Source organism: Oryzias latipes, chromosome 12, assembly GCF_002234675.1.
Source record: "Oryzias latipes chromosome 12, ASM223467v1".
NCBI lineage: Eukaryota > Metazoa > Chordata > Actinopteri > Beloniformes > Adrianichthyidae > Oryzias > Oryzias latipes.
In genome coordinates, this window is record NC_019870.2 from 376,912 (window position 1) to 394,762 (window position 17,851).

The following is a 17,851-nucleotide window of genomic DNA, read 5'->3' on the forward strand; positions in this document are numbered from 1 at the left end:
GCTCCTCACACTTACGTCCACCAGCTGGATGGAGTCCTCCGTGTCTCCCACCTCCGAGGTGGAGACGGAGGGGTAGTTGGAGTCCGACTCCAGGCTGCTCTGGTTGGACGGGTTCCTCCGGTGTCCTGGTTGGAACTGGGGACGAAGGAGGAGAACCTGAGCAGCGGTTTTCCGGGCCGTGTTCCTGCGGACCTTCAGGTCTGGACTCACTTTGTTCAGGCTCTGCTCCTCCTTCAGGTTGTCGTACCGCTGCTCCAGCCTGGAGAACTCCTTCAGGAGGTTCTGGTACCGCCGTCGCTCCTCATCCAGCTCCGCCAGCAGAGACGCACTGCTGGCCTCCACTGTAACACGCAACACGCTTCCCACTCTCAGAACACGAGAACCTTGGATCCGTTTCTGCTCTTTGCTCTGACCTCCAGCCGCTGGAGAAGGTTCCTCACCTTTGCTGTTCCTACTCTGCTGCTGGATCTGCTGGTTGAGCTCCTCCTTCTGGCTTTTTAGCAGAGTGTTCTCCTCCTCCAGCTCCTCCACCCTCTGAGGAGCAAAAGGAGACGGTTCTCCGGTCAGGCTCTCCGTCCTCCTGACCCGCTCTGCAGATTCACCGGGCCGTTCCTTCACCTGTGACAGTTCCGTCTTCTCGCTGGCGTGCTCCTCCTCCAGCTTCTTCCTGGCGGCGATGGCCTCCTGCAGCTGCTGCCGCAGCCTCTCCAGCTCCTCCTGCAGCTCCCGGCCTCCGTCGCTCCGGTGGCTCCGGACCTCCTGCAGCTCCTTCTGCAGCTTGGAGACTTCGGAGCCCAGAGTGACGTTTACCGTCACCAGCTGCTCGTTCTGGACCTTCAGCTCTTTGGTCTAACGCACACACACATTCAGGGTTGTAGCTTGGACCTGCGTGCATGTGTGTGTGTGTGTGTGTGTGTGTGTGTGCGTGCACGGTCACCTGATCGTCCATCTTCCTCTGCAGCTGCACAATCTTCATCTCCATGCCGGTGTTCAGCTTCTTCAGGTGCTCGGCGGAGCGCGCCTCGATCTTCCGCTGCTTCAGTAGCCGTTTGGCCTGCATGCACCTGAACGCACACTGAATGACCACGGCGGCGGCGCGCGCACGTCTGAACCTCCTTCTCTGTAGCCAGCCGCGCACGTGCTTCTGGATGATCATGGCCTTGTGGTGCAGCAGGAACTGCAGAAGAAACGTGCACGTGAGGTCCAGCAGCAACCCAGAGCTGTGTGTGTGTGAGTGTGTTCCTGTGTGTGTGTGTGAATATGTGTGTGTTCCTGTGTGTGTGTGTGTTCCTGTGGGAGCAGACGTCTGAACTGCTCCTCCTGCATCTGAGGAGGTTCCTGCTCCTCAAAGCCTCTCTGAGAGGAGCAACAACAGGATCTGGGTCGGACTAGATCCGCTCTGGGTTCATGAAACCTCCTGGGAGGAGAAGCAGACAGAACATCCGACCTGCAGGGGACCTTAATCCTGCAGTTCTGCATGAGGAACCCTGAAGAACCCTGAAGAACCCTGCTCTCATCCTTCTGGATACCAGACCGAACAGAACCTGGGTCCATACCTCCCAGTAGATCCTGCGGGTCAGCGTTCCTCGGGTGAACGCCTGGATGGTGACAACGGCCCTCCTCTTCCTCAGGTAGGCCCGCCTCTCTCTCACCATGCGGTACTGTTTCTGGCAGAACAGGGCGGCCCGGCTATGGCGCAAGAACTCTGCGTACCTGAAGGAGAACCGGACAAATCCATAAACCTCTTCCTTGAAGGACCTGAACGGTTCTGGAGTTCAGGTGAACAGAACAGGAGAAGGTTAAGGGTTCTGCTGCTCAAGGACCAGAGCCTTGGACCGTCCCTCGTCTGAGGGGGACTCACCTGCGGGCCAGGTACCCCCTCCCGTATCTTTGCAGCGCCACGGCAGATCTGCGAATCTTGCGGTACCGGATCCTCTGCAGCCACCCCCGGACCGTCTTCTGGATGGCGATGCAGGCGGAGCGGAATTTGTCGGCCCGCAGCTTCTCCAGGTAAGCCACCTGGCCGGCCCGGAAGAAGATCTTCGTCTTCCCAAACTGGAACATGTCTGGTTCCTGCCGACACAGAGGAACGTGGATGCAGATCTGCCCGGCTGTCGTGCCGCCGCACACGCCCGCTTTCTTCTCACCTTAATCAGCGTCTCCAGCAGATTCTTACAGACCAGCTTCTTATCTGCAGCAGTCATGTCGGATCTCTTCATCAGAACCCGGTACCGGCTGAAGAACTCCAGGTACGTCCACCTGAACACACGTGCACACGCTTACATGCAGAGTCACATGACTACAACAGGTGACTGACAGAACAGATGCAGGAAAAGTTGTGCTGAACTTACCGCGACGGATACCCAGCAGCGCTGATCCGGATCGTCTCCAGAACTCCACAAGCCCGGAGCTGCTGCACAGCTCGCCGGGAATCAAACCTGTGTTGACACAAACATTTGAAAGATGTAGGTGCTTTCGGTCCCGAGCAAACCCAGCCGCTCACCTCATGGTTCTGCTGGACATCGGGACGGACGGGCAACGGCCCGACTGTCTGCTGCGGATGCCTAACACCGCGTGACCCGATTAGATTATCTAGAACAGCACATTCCTCACACAGCAGCTCCGCGGTTGTGACCAAACTCAGAGGTCACGAGGGTGCAGCTGATTGGCAGAAATGTGATGATGTCATCAGGAAGTCATGAACCTCTGGACTCACATGAAGGGACAGAAACCCTACGAGCATTTGTTAGGGTGTTGGGGGGGGGGGGGGGGGGGCATCCACCCCAGCAGAAGATAAACACCCACCTGAACATGTGATCATGTGACAGAATGAAACGCTATACACACGCGTGTGTGTGTGAAGTGTAGTTGTGTTGTTTACATGTTGACATGATTGTATGTGAAGGTTTTTGGAGCCAACAAGTATGTTTGTAACACCTGGGTTTGTGTGTGCACAGGCCTCTGTGTGTGTGTGTGTGTGTGTGTGTGAGACCATGTTTCTAATGTGAATGAGGGTTGCTTTTTGGGTCTTGTTTGAAGATGGTCATTTGGCCAAAACATCATTGAAAAGTGTCAAACCATCATCCCATATTTTTGCTGCTTTCCAGGGACGGCAGTCCCGCCCCTTTATGCTGTGATCATGTGACCTCAGCCCCACCCCCAAACACATCCACAGGAGTCCGTCCAATGAGAGGCAGCAGATGTCAAACCCAAGCAAACAACCAGATTATGGTGGTGGGCTTGGGTTCGGACCGTCTGAGGTTCTGTCATCTCTGTTCTCCAGGAGATCCTGCCTTCCAGCCCTGATAGAACCTTCCAGAACCAACAAACCAGTCTAAATCTAGCAGAAAAACTCACGAGAAGGCCTCCTTAAGGTCATTGGGTTTGATGCAGCGGACGTAGTGGGGCGTGGTGGCGTTCAGCGTGTCCATGAGGAGGTGCAGAGACGAGCGGAACTGAAACCCAGACACAGATCAGTCCAAACTCCAGACGGTCCAGGATCTGGGGAGACCTGCCAGCTCACCTGGAGCCCCACCGACTTCCTGTGCTCCTTGTTGGGAGCTTTTGGAGTCGACTTCAGAGCTCTGACGTTCACCCTGGAGGGCTTGGAAGAGGGCGGGGCATCATCCTTGTCCAGAAACAGATCGGCCACCATCTGAAACTGAAAGAAGACGAGGGTTTGCTCCAGACTCATGGGGGGACCAGGAAGACCGCAGTAACCGAGGTGACCTCTGCCAGAGACTAAACCTTCTCTCCCGTCCCAAAACCACCAGCAGATCAGCTGGAAGCTTTGGTCGGATCAGAGGCGAACCTACGATGGAAACTCTTTTTTGTTTCCGTTCAGGCTGCAGGCGATGAGTTCAGAGCCTGAAGAGCTTCATCGGGCTCTGACTGAAGGAACCCGTCTGATCCGAGACACGAGAACATCAGGAACTTCCTGAAAGCAAATGCATGTCCGACGCTGGAAGGTTCTTCTGTTTGGTCCAAGAAAGAACGACGAAGAGTGAAAACCTGCCCTCCTGTTTACAGATAGTGAAGACAATCTGGGAAGATCTTCATCATTTTCATAAAGATTTGAGAAGCAAACACAGCAGAGCGTTCAGCTGATCCACCAGGAAGGTGAAGAGCAGCGGTTCCATCCCTTCATGTTGGGGTTGGGGCTTTCTTCACAGCAGATCTGCTCTTCATCACTGTGGAAGCTCAGCAGGATTCTGGTTCCTACCTGGCTGGCTTTCAGAATGTTGATCTGTTCTTCATACACCGTGTCTCGGTTCTTCTCCAGGAAGCCGTCACACTGGTACTCCACCTGGAGACAGAACAGGGCCCGTGTGGGATCAGGTTCTCCGGGACCGGTTCCAAACATCCTGGATGCTGACAGCCTCTCACCTTGTCAGCGAAATGGATGACGATAAAGGAAATGTTGGACATTCGAGGTTTCTGGAAGTGCGCGCTGTTGGAGTGCTGCTTGTAGAGCTTCTGGGCCCAGTTCTGGTCCGTTCCCTTTGGAACCTGAAACAGATTAAAAACCAGATAAAGACAGAACCAGGAACATCCCTGCAGACACGGACTGAGGAACTTTGGAGAACCTCCACATCATGAGCTGTGTTCATGTCTGAAGCAGCACCAGACCAGAACCCTGTGAGCTCCGCCGGTAACCAGCAGGTCCAGGACCGGCGCAGCACCTGAAGGGTCCTGGCGGCGGGAGCCTGGATGACCTCACCTTACACTCCTCATCCAGCAGGTCCAGGATTCCGAGTCGCGCCTCGATCAGGTCGATGCAGGGCTGGTTGTCATGGAAGTCGATCAGCGTCCACGGGATCAGCTCCTTCATGTATTCCTCCTGCTCCAGTTTGAAGACATGCTGGAGGACAGGAGCAGATGAAGATGAGGAAGAGGACGGTGAGCGTGGAGCCATGGATGGCTGCTGAGAAGCCGGGTCCTCACAGAGTTGAACTGCTGCTGCAGCTTCTCGTTGGCATAGTTGATGCAGAACTGTTCAAAGCTGTTCACCTCGAAGGTCTCGAACCTGCAGGGACAGGCGCCATCCTCAAAGGCTTGACCCAATAACAGAGGGGGCGGGGCCAGAGCGACAGCCTACCCGTAGATGTCCAGGACGCCGATGAAGGAGTGCTGCTTGCTGGATGTGTGTAGCGCCTTGTTGATGTGCTCCACAATCCAGTCGAACAGCCGGGCATAGATGTGCTTGGCAAGCGCATCGCGCGCGTTGACCGCCTGCTTGGCGCCCATGCTCTTCACGTAGGTCTCGGACGCCGTCACCAGCTTCCTGTGGCAGAGCCAGTGCTCCATCTGCTGAAGCTCCACCCCCAGGAGTTTGCAGAAGCTCTGGAGGTGGGCGTCGTCCCTCTGCAACACAAACAAGCCTACATGAGAGCCGTCCCCTGAGCCGGCGAGCGGCGCCCCGCAGGACTACGTACCAAGATGTGGCAGGATTCTCCGTCTCGCTCCGAGCAGATCTGGATGTTTCCTAGATGAAGGATGGACGCCACGATCCTAAAGATGCTGCTCTGACTGCTGTCCTTGATACCTGCAGGAACAGGAGCTGCTCAGACCAGACCAGGCTCAAGACACAAGGAACACAGGAACCGGGTCTCTGCAGACCCACAGGAACGACAAAACCAGGTCTCATCCCAAACCCGCAACCCGGGTCTCTGCACACCCACAGGAACGAGAAAACCGGGTCTCATCCAAAACCCGCAACCCGGGTCTCTGCAGACCCACAGGAACGAGAAAACCGGGTCTCATCCAAAACCCGCAACCCGGGTCTCTGCAGACCCAAGAAAAAAACGGGTCTCATCCAAAACACACAACCCGGGTTTCTGCAGACCCACAGGAACGAGAAAACCAGGTCTCATCCCAAACCCGCAACCCGGGTCTCTGCAGACCCAAGAAAAAAACGGGTCTCATCCAAAACACACAACCCGGGTCTCTGCAGACCCACAGGAACGAGAAAACCAGGTCTCATCCCAAACCTGCAACCCGGGTCTCTGCAGACCCACAAGAACGAGAAAACCGGGTCTCATCCCAAACCCGCAACCCGGGTCTCTGCAGACCCACAGGAACGAAAAAAACCGGGTCTCATCCAAAAACCGCAACCCGGGTCTCTGCAGACCCACAGGAACGAGAAAACCGGGTCTCATCCAAAACCCGCAACCCGGGTCTCTGCAGACCCAAGAAAAAAACGGGTCTCATCCAAAACACACAACCCGGGTTTCTGCAGACCCACAGGAACGAGAAAACCAGGTCTCATCCCAAACCCGCAACCCGGGTCTCTGCAGACCCAAGAAAAAAACGGGTCTCATCCAAAACACACAACCCGGGTCTCTGCAGACCCACAGGAACGATAAAACCAGGTCTCATCCCAAACCTGCAACCCGGGTCTCTGCAGACCCACAGGAACGAGAAAACCAGGTCTCATCCCAAACCCGCAACCCGGGTCTCTGCAGACCCACAGGAACGAGAAAACCAGGTCTCATCCCAAACCCGCAACCCGGGTCTGTGCAGACCTAAGAAAAAAACGGGTCTCATCCCAAACCCGCAACCCGGGTCTCTGCAGACCCACAGGAACGAGAAAACCAGGTCTCATCCCAAACCCGCAACCCGGGTCTCTGCAGACCCACAGGAACGAGAAAACCAGGTTTCATCCCAAACCCGCAACCCGGGTCTCTGCAGACCCACAGGAACGAGAAAACCGGGTCTCATCCAAAACCCGCAACCCGGGTCTCTGCAGACCCAAGAAAAAACCGGGTTTCATCCAAAACACACAACCCGGGTCTCTGCAGACCCACAAGAAAGAGAAAACCGGGTCTCATCCCAAACCCGCAAACCGGGTCTCTGCAGACCCACAAGAAAGAGAAAACCGGGTCTCATCCAAAACCCGCAACCCGGGTCTCTGCAGACCCACAGGAACGAGAAAACCAGGTCTAATCCCAAACCCGCAACCCGGGTCTCTGCAGACCCACAGGAACGAGAAAACCAGGTCTCATCCCAAACCCGCAACCCGGGTCTCTGCAGACCCACAGGAACGAGAAAACCAGGTCTCATCCAAAACACACAACCCGGGTCTCTGCAGACCCACAGGAACGAGAAAACCAGGTCTCATCCCAAACCCGCAACCCGGGTCTCTGCAGACCCACAGGAACGAGAAAACCAGGTTTCATCCCAAACCTGCCACCCGGGTCTCTGCAGACCCACAGGAACGAGAAAACCAGGTCTCATCCCAAACCCGCAACCCGGGTCTCTGCACACCCACAGGAACGAGAAAACCGGGTCTCATCCAAAACCCGCAACCCGGGTCTCTGCAGACCCACAGGAACGAGAAAACCGGGTCTCATCCAAAACCCGCAACCCAGGTCTCTGCAGACCCAAGAAAAAAACGGGTCTCATCCAAAACACACAACCCGGGTTTCTGCAGACCCACAGGAACGAGAAAACCAGGTCTCATCCCAAACCCGCAACCCGGGTCTCTGCAGACCCAAGAAAAAAACGGGTCACATCCAAAACACACAACCCGGGTCTCTGCAGACCCACAGGAACGAGAAAACCAGGTCTCATCCCAAACCTGCAACCCGGGTCTCTGCAGACCCACAGGAACGAGAAAACCAGGTCTCATCCCAAACCCGCAACCCGGGTCTCTGCAGACCCACAGGAACGAGAAAACCAGGTCTCATCCCAAACCCGCAACCCGGGTCTCTGCAGACCCACAGGAACGAGAAAACCGGGTCTCATCCAAAACCCGCAACCCGGGTCTCTGCAGACCCAAGAAAAAACCGGGTCTCATCCAAAACACACAACCCGGGTCTCTGCAGACCCACAAGAAAGAGAAAACCGGGTCTCATCCAAAACCCGCAACCCGGGTCTGTGCAGACCCAAGAAAAAAACGGGTCTCATCCCAAACCCGCAACCCGGGTCTCTGCAGACCCACAGGAACGAGAAAACCAGGTCTAATCCCAAACCCGCAACCCGGGTCTCTGCAGACCCACAGGAACGAGAAAACCAGGTCTCATCCCAAACCCGCAACCCGGGTCTCTGCAGACCCACAGGAAAGAGAAAACCAGGTCTCATCCAAAACACACAACCCGGGTCTCTGCAGACCCACAGGAACGAGAAAACCAGGTCTCATCCCAAACCCGCAACCCGGGTCTCTGCAGACCCACAGGAACGAGAAAACCAGGTTTCATCCCAAACCCGCAACCCGGGTCTCTGCAGACCCACAGGAACGAGAAAACCAGGTCTCATCCCAAACCCGCAACCCGGGTCTCTGCAGATCCAAGAAAAAAACGGGTCTCATCCCAAACCCGCAACCCGGGTCTCTGCAGACCCACAGGAACGAAAAAACCAGGTCTCATCCCAAACCCGCAACCCGGGTCTCTGCAGACCCACAGGAACGAGAAAACCAGGTTTCATCCCAAACCCGCAACCCGGGTCTCTGCAGACCCACAGGAACGAGAAAACCAGGTCTCATCCCAAACCCGCAACCCGGGTCTCTGCAGACCCAAGAAAAAAACGGGTCTCATCCCAAACCCGCAACCCGGGTCTCTGCAGACCCACAGGAACGAAAAAACCAGGTCTCATCCCAAACCCGCAACCCGGGTCTCTGCAGACCCACAGGAACGAGAAAACCAGGTCTCATCCAAAACACACAACCCGGGTCTCTGCAGACCCACAGGAACGAGAAAACCAGGTCTCATCCCAAACCCGCAACCCGGGTCTCTGCAGACCCACAGGAACGAGAAAACCAGGTCTCATCCCAAACCCGCAACCCGGGTCTCTGCAGACCCACAGGAACGAGAAAACCAGGTCTCATCCCAAACCCGCAACCCGGGTCTCTGCAGACCCAAGAAAAAAACGGGTCTTATCCCAAACCCGCAACCCGGGTCTCTGCAGACCCACAGGAACGAAAAAACCAGGTCTCATCCCAAACCCGCAACCCGGGTCTCTGCAGACCCACAGGAACGAGAAAACCAGGTTTCAACCAAAACCCGCAACCCGGGTCTCTGCAGACCCAAGAAAAAACCGGGTCTCATCCAAAACACACAACCCGGGTCTCTGCAGACCCACAAGAAAGAGAAAACCGGGTCTCATCCCAAACCCGCAAACCGGGTCTCCACAGACCCACAAGAAAGAGAAAACCGGGTCTCATCCAAAACCCGCAACCCGGGTCTCTGCAGACCCACAAGAAAGAGAAAACCGGGTCTCATCCCAAACCCGCAAACCGGGTCTCCACAGACCCACAAGAAAGAAAAAACCAGGTCTCATCCCAAACCCGCAACCCGGGTCTCTGCAGACCCACAGGAACGAGAAAACCAGGTCTCATCCCAAACCCGCAACCCGGGTCTCTGCAGACCCACAGGAACGAGAAAACCAGGTCTCATCCCAAACCCGCAACCCGGGTCTCTGCAGACCCACAGGAACGAGAAAACCAGGTCTCATCCCAAACCCGCAACCCGGGTCTCTGCAGACCCACAGGCTGACATCTGAGGATCAGTCGAACTCCTACCAGTTCTGTTCAGACAGAATGGAGTTTACATTGAAATCGTTTGGATCTGATTTAAGGTGGTATGAACGTAAATGAAGCCGTGAGGTCACAGCGCAGGAACCAAATGCGGGTCAGAGGGCGGAGTCAGTGTTTATGACACGAATGATTCCTTTAATGAAGCTTCATCATCAGAAGAAACATTCATAGAAAAATGACAAGGAAAAAACCATTTAGCTTCCTTAAGTGATCCAACATGGAGATCAACATGTGATCACTTCCCTTCAATGATCTCTGGCTTCTTTCTTTGAACGGTCTGGAGATTGACTGAACATTCTGACTTTTACTGGTTTTTCTTTGGACCCACGTTTGTTTGTTGTGGCCTACAAGTGCCAACATGTGAGCAACAGCGCCCCCTGCTGTGCACGCTCTGTTCTTACCTAGTAGTGTGAAGGCCTCTCTGGTCTTGCAGAAGTCTTCGGCGTCGTTCACGCCTTCGATGAAGATGTTCTCTCCTAGAGAGGTGTAGGTGAAATCCTCTGCGCTGGCTGGGGGGTGGGGGTGGGGGTGACAATAGAAGGTCAGATGATGCAATACCGTTCCTGTCAACGATGTATGACCTTAGCTTCTGTATTAGGACAGGCTTGGAGCTTAATCTATTTCTCATCTTCCTCCTCATCCTGTCTCTGCCTGACCTCTGACCTCTGTCAGGACCTCCGACAAGCAGAGCAGAGATCTCCACAGCTGTAGGACTCACTGAGGCCGAGGTCTTGGAACTCCGGCAAACTGGCCGAGGCACAGAGCTGGTAGAAGATGTGATAGTTCCTCTCCTCCTCTGCCTGCAACACCAAAGACAGAGTTCAGCAGAGATCCCTCCTGGATCCCTTCAGGATCCGTCCCGGATCCCTGCGGGATCAGCAGTTATCCCCTCACAAACCAGGCCACAGACTCACCTGGAAGACAACGCGAGACTTCTCCAGCAGGTAAGTCCTCATGTTGGCACCGATGATGTGGTAGTGTCTGCTGAAGCCGATCTGGATGTACTTCCCAAAGCGGCTGCTGTTGTCGTTCCGCGTGGTTTTGGCGTTTCCAATGGCCTGATGGGAAAAAGGTCAGGAACGGAGACATTTATGGCGTTTTTCCAAAAGCAGCCACCTGCAGGTGGAGCTGGCGTCCTCACCTCCATGATGGGGCTGGAGGCCAGAACCTTCTCCTCCACACTGGTGTCGGTGGAGGAGCCGCCCACAGTGGCGAAGAACCTCATGGCATACTTGGCAGACACCGTCTTACCGGCGCCGGATTCTCCGCTCACAATGATCGATTGGTTTCGCTCATCTCTACAAAAGCGCCACAGAAAAACATTGTCAGGCAAGTCTCAGGTGACACGACTGACTCACCTGATGGAGCCACGTTAACACTTGACCCAAAAAGTACAACATTTTATTCATGCCAGGTATTCTGGACTGAATCTGGAAGGTCTGAATAATGAGTACCCGTCACTCGAGGCCTCAGGAGTGCTTTAGCCGTCTGACCTGTGACCTTGTAAGTCACCTGACCAGCCCCTTTTGCAGGAGAGGCTTTGAGCCGTGGTTTGGATCGGACAGCTGTAGGGTGCAGAGACCTGCTCGGTACTGAAACTGGCGGTTTGAACAGAAGTAGAAAACCTAAGGTTACCCAAGACCTTCGGGTACGACCAGATGTCCTTGGGCTCTGAAACCAGATTTCTATAGACTGCTTGGAGGGTTTTGGGGATGAAAGGGAGGAAGGAATCTGTGTGTCTTCAGGCCGGACACAGAGTTTGTGGTTATGAGATGCAATGATGGTTAGGATTGTCCTGACCCGAACCTAAAACCTGAACCTGAGCCTAAACCTGAACCTGAGCCTGAACCTAAAACCTGAACCTGAACCTGAGCCTGAACCTAAAACCTGAACCTGAACCTAAAACCTGAACCTGAGCCTGAACCTAAAACCTGAACCTGAGCCTGAACCTAAAACCTGAACCTGAACCTAAAACCTGAACCTGAGCCTGAACCTAAAACCTGAACCTGAACCTGAGCCTGAACCTAAAACCTGAACCTGAACCTAAGCTCGGGTTTGTTCTTGAACTTTCTTGTCACCGTTTGTCGGTCATGAAAAGAGTCCACCTTCATTAGACTCTGGAAACTCGGCGAGAAGGACGGTTGAGCTCTCAGTTGATCGTCATGGCGAGTTGGATTCTGTGGTTGTGGAAAATGCCATGAGCTCCAAACGTGTTCAAGTTCCACTCCGATCATGTCCTGACTTGAAAACAGCAGCAGCATCAGATCCATCCATCCGTCCAGTTCTGATCCAGATTCCAGCTCAGACCAGGAAAACAAAGACCTTCATGGATCTGTTGGTTTGCAGGTGGAGGATCAGAAAGGGGCGGAGCATGGAGACTGTGGCCCCGCCCACTGCAGTTGCTGCTTCAGAAGCCAAGTACTTTAAAAACCCTGTTTTCATTGGAGTGGCTCTGTAGGGGCAGATGGGAACCTGTCAGAAGGATCTTTAACCACAGTCCCGTTCTCCTCCAGGGTTGGGGCCCTGACCAAAGCCGTGGCGGCAAAGTCGTGGTGCCTGCAGGTGCAGCGATCCTCAGACTGGCTGGAGAACTGAACATATGGTCGTGGTTCTCAAACCAATGGGAGCGATGGGTCACCTGTGACAGGTGTTGTTTACCTGGCCATCTGCTTGTAGGCCTCCTCAGCCACAGCAAAGATGTGTGGGTCCATGTCCCCCATGTTCTGCCCGCTGTAGGCGTTGATCACCTCCTCCCCATAGATCTGCAGAGGCTCGTAGGGGTTGATGGCCACTAGAACGATGCCTACACACAGGAAAACAACTCAACACAACACGTGACAAGGACACACAACACTCTCAAGTCCTGCAGAGTCAGCTGCTCAAGTAGACTCCGCCCACTAAAAACCTGCTTTCATGGAGGTCAGGAAAACAGATGAAACTGCTGTGGAGGCAATGTTCTCCTATGGGGGGGGGGGGGGGGGGGGGGGCATCCTGCAGCATTTTATAGTATTCTGTACTGTCGTATAATATTGTGTACTGCTAATTACTGTTAATTACTGTTGTATACTGCTGTATACTGTTGTGTACTGCTGTGTACTGCTGTGTACTGCTAATTACTGTTAATTACTGTTGTATACTGTTGTGTACTGCTGTGTACTGCTAATTACTGTTAATTACTGTTAATTACTGTTGTGTACTGTTAATTACTGTTGTATACTGCTGTGCACTGCTGTGTACTGTTGTATACTGCTGTGCACTGTCATTCCTCACTATTTCAACATGAAGCGGTGCAGACACTGAACACTGACCACAGTACGTGTAGATGTGGTTGGACTCCAGGAATCGAACCCTCAGGTTGTGCAGGACGGCGGGCTCATGGAGGTAGCTGAGAGCCGTCAGGTCGTTCTCGCCCACCAGGATGTCCGGGTTTCGCAGGAACGGCAGCGGGTTCTGGTTTGGACCCACTTGGTACTCCAAAGTCTAAGACCAACATCCACACACAACACACAGTGACACACATTTACACCATCATTAACGCACACTCATGCACATGTTCACACTCATACAAAACATGCACATTTAAACACACAAAAATACACACTTTCACATCATTCACAAACACAACCTCACACCTACGTGTGTATATCTGTGTACACATGCATTATTGTATCGCATGAGTGTGCATGTGTGAACATGAGTGTGCACGTGTGTTGTTACCGTCTCATCCTCCAACTTTAGATGGAGCACAGGATCTCCTTCTTTGTAGTCTTTGATGATCTCTGCACCCTTCCAGACCTCCTCCGGGTCTGGGATCCAGACCCGTGTGAACTAAGAACACACACACACACACACACACACACACACACACACACGCACACACCCACACACACACACATTAGGAGGGACAGATGAGCAAATATCTGCAGATGTTTAGAGAAGATCCTCCCGCATGGTCGTGATGCGTTCATGATCCTCACAGAAACTCAGACTTGTCAGTGTCATCCTTCCTGAGGGCGCCGCCCCCAGAAACCCCTCCCCCCTGCTCTGATGCAAATCTGCAGCGGACAGCAGCTGCTCATTTTCCTGAGTTTACATGCCAGCAGGTGAGTCCGTGCCGGTCACATGACCACATTCAGCGGTTACACAACGCTCTGACCTCAACACTGGCGGCCAGGGAAGCAGCATCCGCTGTTGTCATGGAGACAACGAGGTCGTAAATCCTCAACCCAAACTTCAGACGGACCCTTCTGCAGAACCCACACAGAACCAGCAGGAATCCACAGTGACCCAGTATGGGGGGACGGGTCCGATTCCGGGCGGGCGGAGCCCCAGATCCACACAGAATACGTTGGGGGTGAACTGAACACAGAGACCCCTCCCCACATAACAGCAGAGTGGGCGGGCCACCGTGGTGAGGCATCATGGTTAATCTGTAAACATCCCAGCCGGGTGTGTCCAGCAGGAAATGCAGAACATTGAAGAACTTTGATCTAATCTGAGAAGACAAAGGTCACAGCAGAACACCTGAGAGCTGGCCTGCTGCAGGGGGCGGAGCTTGTTAGTTCACAGTCGACTGCAGGACGGCGTGGACCAGCGGACATTGGACGGCGCTCAGACAGACACCTTCACGCTCCTGAAGGTGAACCCAGACGTTTCATCTCCTCTTCTTGTTTCCTGGTTTTGGGGGCTCCCTGTTCTCTGGGGGGTGGGGTTGGGAGACAGGCTGCTCCAATACAGCACCATACAGCCTCAGTCCACCCCCCACCCCCATTGAGGGTCCGAATCCTCTAGGATTACCCTGAGGATTCAGACCTCTAAATCCCAGAGAGCAGATCCCCCCGCCCCCCTGCCCCCGCCCCACAGCAGTCTTCTGCGGGGGGAGGGGGGTTAAACTCCCCCCCAGCCCCAACACCAGCAGGACGTTCCTTCATGAGATCGTCTGGTTCCCCAAATGCTTTTCTTTGTGGGAAATGAGAGACTGCAAAGCGTAGAGGAACCGGGTCCAGTCCAGAACCTGGTCCAGATTCTGGTCGGTGTTCCTGTGTGGATTCCCATTCATTCCAGTGAATTAGCACTTAGACACACCTGACCCAGGTAAGCAGTACCTGCAGTGAATCAAACGATCAGAAAACCAAACCTTCAGGACCAGAACCACAACCCTCCTCCAGATCCAGGACCCAGACAGATCCTGATCCTCAAAGAGTTCCTCCCTACAGGTCCTGGTCGGCCCACAAACACCTTGAAGCATCAGAATCATGAAGTCCGCTTTAGTCCAGTGTGTCCAACATCCAGGTTCTGCTGATGGCTGGGGGGGGGGGGGTGTCTTCATTCATTTTATTGCAACAGTAAAAAAATCAAACTTCCCCAGAGGAAGAACTGAAGCTCAGTGTCTAGAAAACAGAACTTCATTACCCACAATGCTCTGAGAGCCCCACACCTGTGCTTTAAAAAAGGCGCTTTTTGCATCCGCTTGCCCCAACCCCCCCACAGAATTTCTGCTCCGATCCCCATCCTCAGCCTCAGAGTCCAGGTTCTGGTTCTGACAGAACCTCAAGTACGTACCAGAACACGAGGGGGGGGGGGGGGGTTGTACCCCCACAGAGCAATGACGTTTCAGTCCAGAGCGGAACCCGCCTGTGGGTCCGGTACCCCATGAGATTTAATGCAACCTTAATGCCCTGGGTGGTGGGGAGGAGGGAGGGGGTATCAGAGCTACAGACCCCCCCTCCCCAAAGCCCCCCTCACCCCACACAGAACAAAGCGGTACAGCGCTGCCTAACGAGTTACTCTAACTTCCGGTCACCATCCTGAGAGTGACGTCACCGCTGTGAGCGACAGGTGCCGCCGCTCCGGGAGCTCTGACCCGGGAAACGAAAAGTTCGGTTCGGTTCAGTCGCAGAGTAACTTCCGGATGTCCAAGACGCCCCGCAGCCGGGGGTTGGGGGAAGGGGGGTGAGGGTGTTTCTCAGGTAAGACTCACCTTCGTGTACAGGTCGTTCACGGACATCGTCTCGTCCAGATCCGAACCGCTCTGGAACTAAGAACCCATGAGACCCTAAGACCCGGTTTGGGTCTCGTCCACGCAGCCCGCAGCAGGTGTCCGCGGGAGTTTCGGTCAGTTTTTTTTCTGACAGAGAGGCTGTGCCGCTTCGAACTGGACCGTCGGTGACTCTTAACAGCAGCTTTTATCAGAACCGGACCGTAAGAAGTCCAGAAGAGGCGCGCGGCGCAGGTGTGGAGGCCGGTTCTTCCTGACAGCCGTGTTTCCTGACGCGACATCTGATTGGCTGAAGATGCGCCAGGTTTCCGCCGCGCGTGCGCGCACGCAGCAGTCCCGGGGTTACTCCCAAAGGCGGGTCTGTTGGGTCAGAAGCTGGCAGTGGATAGGACTCTCGGGGCCCCTGAGCCCAAGAGCCCCGCCCTTTTCTCAAGGCGACATCCGTGGGTTTAGACAGCGCGCGTGAGGCACCCGAAACTCCACAGACGAGCGCGCGCCTGCCACACATTGGCACGATCACGTGACCTGATGTTCCAACTTTCAGGAAAGTTAACAAAAGGAGCCTGAGGAACACCGCCCCCTGGCGACCGACCAGCCGAATTGTTAATTCGGGACAAAAGCAAAGCTGGAACTGGACATGTCCCTGGCGGCTTTCTGTAGGAAACCAGGACCGAACCGAGGCGGATTTTCTGGACCGACGCTTATCAAACAGTTGATTCTAGCATTTTGATTTGAACTGGACTGAATAGAGAAGGACGCTCATGGTCGTTTCTCACAATCAAGAGCACGTTCTCCCCAAACGTCTTTACACAACTAAAAAATGACCACTTCCCACGGTGTGTGTGTGTGCTTACCTGTGTGTATCTTTGTGTGTGTCTAAATGAGTGAACAAATAAAGGTAGCTGCTGTTAGAGGATGCAGAACACAGGGTTAGATGGAGGAAGCTGATTGGCTGAGGGGAAACGCTAGGAAGAAAATTTGTGTAGATGTCTGTATCTTTGTGCGTGTGTGCCTATTTACCTAAATGTGTGTTTATCTTTGTCTGTGGGGTGTACATGTTTTGTGTACCTGTGGGTGTGTTCCTGTGTGTGTGTTGTGTTCCTGTGTGTGTATTGTGTTCCTGTGTGTGTGTACCTGTGGGTGTGTTTCTGTGTGTGTGTTGTGTTCCTGTGTGTGTGTGTCTACCTGTGTGTGTGTGTGTGTGTGTGTGTACCTGTGTGTGTGTGTGTGTGTGTTCCTGTGTGTGTATTGTGTTCCTGTGTGTGCGTGTGTGTTCCTGTGTGTGTGTATACCTGTGTGTTCCTGTGTGTGTGTGTGTACCTGATTGTGTGTATACCTGTGTGTTCCTGTGTGTGTGTATACCTGTGTGTTCCTGTGTGTGTGTACCTGTGTGTGTATTGTGTTCCTGTGTGTGTGTGTGTTCCTGTGTGTGTGTGTTCCTGTGTGTGTGTGTGTGTACCTGTGTGTGTATACCTGTGTGTTCCTGTGTGTGTGTGTACTTGAGTGTGTGTATACCTGTGTGTTCCTGTGTGTGTGTACCTGGCAGTAGAGGTTGTATTCCACCTTCATCCTCCGTCTAGAGCGTCTGCTGCTCTCAGACGGTCTGAGCTCAGACATCAGGCGAGTCCCGCCCAAACCACACCTGCCACAGGTATGAGCCGTCATCCCGCCCTGACCTGAAAAGCAGAACGGCGGCTGTCGGGTCCAACCTGTTAAAACAGTGACGAGTGACGCGTCGGCCAATCAAAGGCTTTGTTCCATACGATCCGGTGTGAATCACAGTTGTGATTTGACTCCACCGAGTGAAGATCAGAACCAGAACATTACAGTACAGTACAGACTTTGAGTGGGCGGAGCTTAGCCTTAGGCTGACTTAAAGATGGTGGTGCAGAGGATGCAGGTGGAGTGTCCTCAAAACGCTCTGCTGGTGAGTCAGTCCAGACAAACTCCTGTTTTATTGGAGACGATTTTAGGAAAAACGTGTTTATCTGGTTGGAAATCAGAAGGAATCTCTGTATGCCTCTTCCTGAATTCTGTTTTAATGCTGATGTGGATCCTCAGACACAGCTCCACCTTCAAAACAGGCCAGACATCAAAGCGGACCACTGAGGAGGACCCACTCTTCTGCGTTGAAAGGACCAAGAATCCGCTCTGATCCAAAAGCAGGAAGAACCGAACTTTGTGGTTCGTACACTGGATTCTGTTGATCTTTCTTTAGTTCCTCTCTGAATCAGACGCTGTGATCTGAGCTCTGATGAGGTTCTTCTTCTTTTCCAGGAGCCGTTTTTCCTCACAGAGGAGGGCCTCTAAGGTTCCAACAG

General features: G+C 53.9%; 1 protein-coding gene across 2 annotated transcripts in view; it reads right to left on the reverse strand.

The window, feature by feature from the left end:
- Positions 1 to 17,319, reverse strand: part of myo5b (myosin VB) — a 32,535-nt gene extending 15,216 nt beyond the window's left edge. Inside the window, exons 1-25 of one of the 2 annotated variants that reach the window (XM_023960845.1) lie at positions 17,070 to 17,319; positions 13,250 to 13,360; positions 12,841 to 13,012; positions 12,191 to 12,335; positions 10,674 to 10,830; positions 10,447 to 10,590; positions 10,251 to 10,332; positions 9,934 to 10,041; positions 5,436 to 5,545; positions 5,099 to 5,364; positions 4,945 to 5,026; positions 4,721 to 4,861; positions 4,387 to 4,509; positions 4,223 to 4,306; positions 3,524 to 3,661; positions 3,358 to 3,455; positions 2,352 to 2,438; positions 2,148 to 2,259; positions 1,862 to 2,073; positions 1,557 to 1,713; positions 938 to 1,177; positions 619 to 849; positions 441 to 534; positions 211 to 341; positions 16 to 135 (exon numbers count right to left, since the gene is read on the reverse strand). In XM_023960845.1, coding sequence (XP_023816613.1) covers positions 16 to 135; positions 211 to 341; positions 441 to 534; positions 619 to 849; positions 938 to 1,177; positions 1,557 to 1,713; positions 1,862 to 2,073; positions 2,148 to 2,259; positions 2,352 to 2,438; positions 3,358 to 3,455; positions 3,524 to 3,661; positions 4,223 to 4,306; positions 4,387 to 4,509; positions 4,721 to 4,861; positions 4,945 to 5,026; positions 5,099 to 5,364; positions 5,436 to 5,545; positions 9,934 to 10,041; positions 10,251 to 10,332; positions 10,447 to 10,590; positions 10,674 to 10,830; positions 12,191 to 12,335; positions 12,841 to 13,012; positions 13,250 to 13,360; positions 17,070 to 17,195 — 3,471 coding nt within the window. In that variant the 5' untranslated portion in view covers positions 17,196 to 17,319. Of the gene's footprint in view, positions 1 to 15; positions 136 to 210; positions 342 to 440; positions 535 to 618; positions 850 to 937; positions 1,178 to 1,556; positions 1,714 to 1,861; positions 2,074 to 2,147; positions 2,260 to 2,351; positions 2,439 to 3,357; positions 3,456 to 3,523; positions 3,662 to 4,222; positions 4,307 to 4,386; positions 4,510 to 4,720; positions 4,862 to 4,944; positions 5,027 to 5,098; positions 5,365 to 5,435; positions 5,546 to 9,933; positions 10,042 to 10,250; positions 10,333 to 10,446; positions 10,591 to 10,673; positions 10,831 to 12,190; positions 12,336 to 12,840; positions 13,013 to 13,249; positions 13,361 to 15,512; positions 16,029 to 17,069 lie in introns of those variants that run through there. The other variant, XM_023960846.1, reaches the window with a different exon arrangement.
- Positions 17,320 to 17,851: the final 532 nt, after the last annotated feature.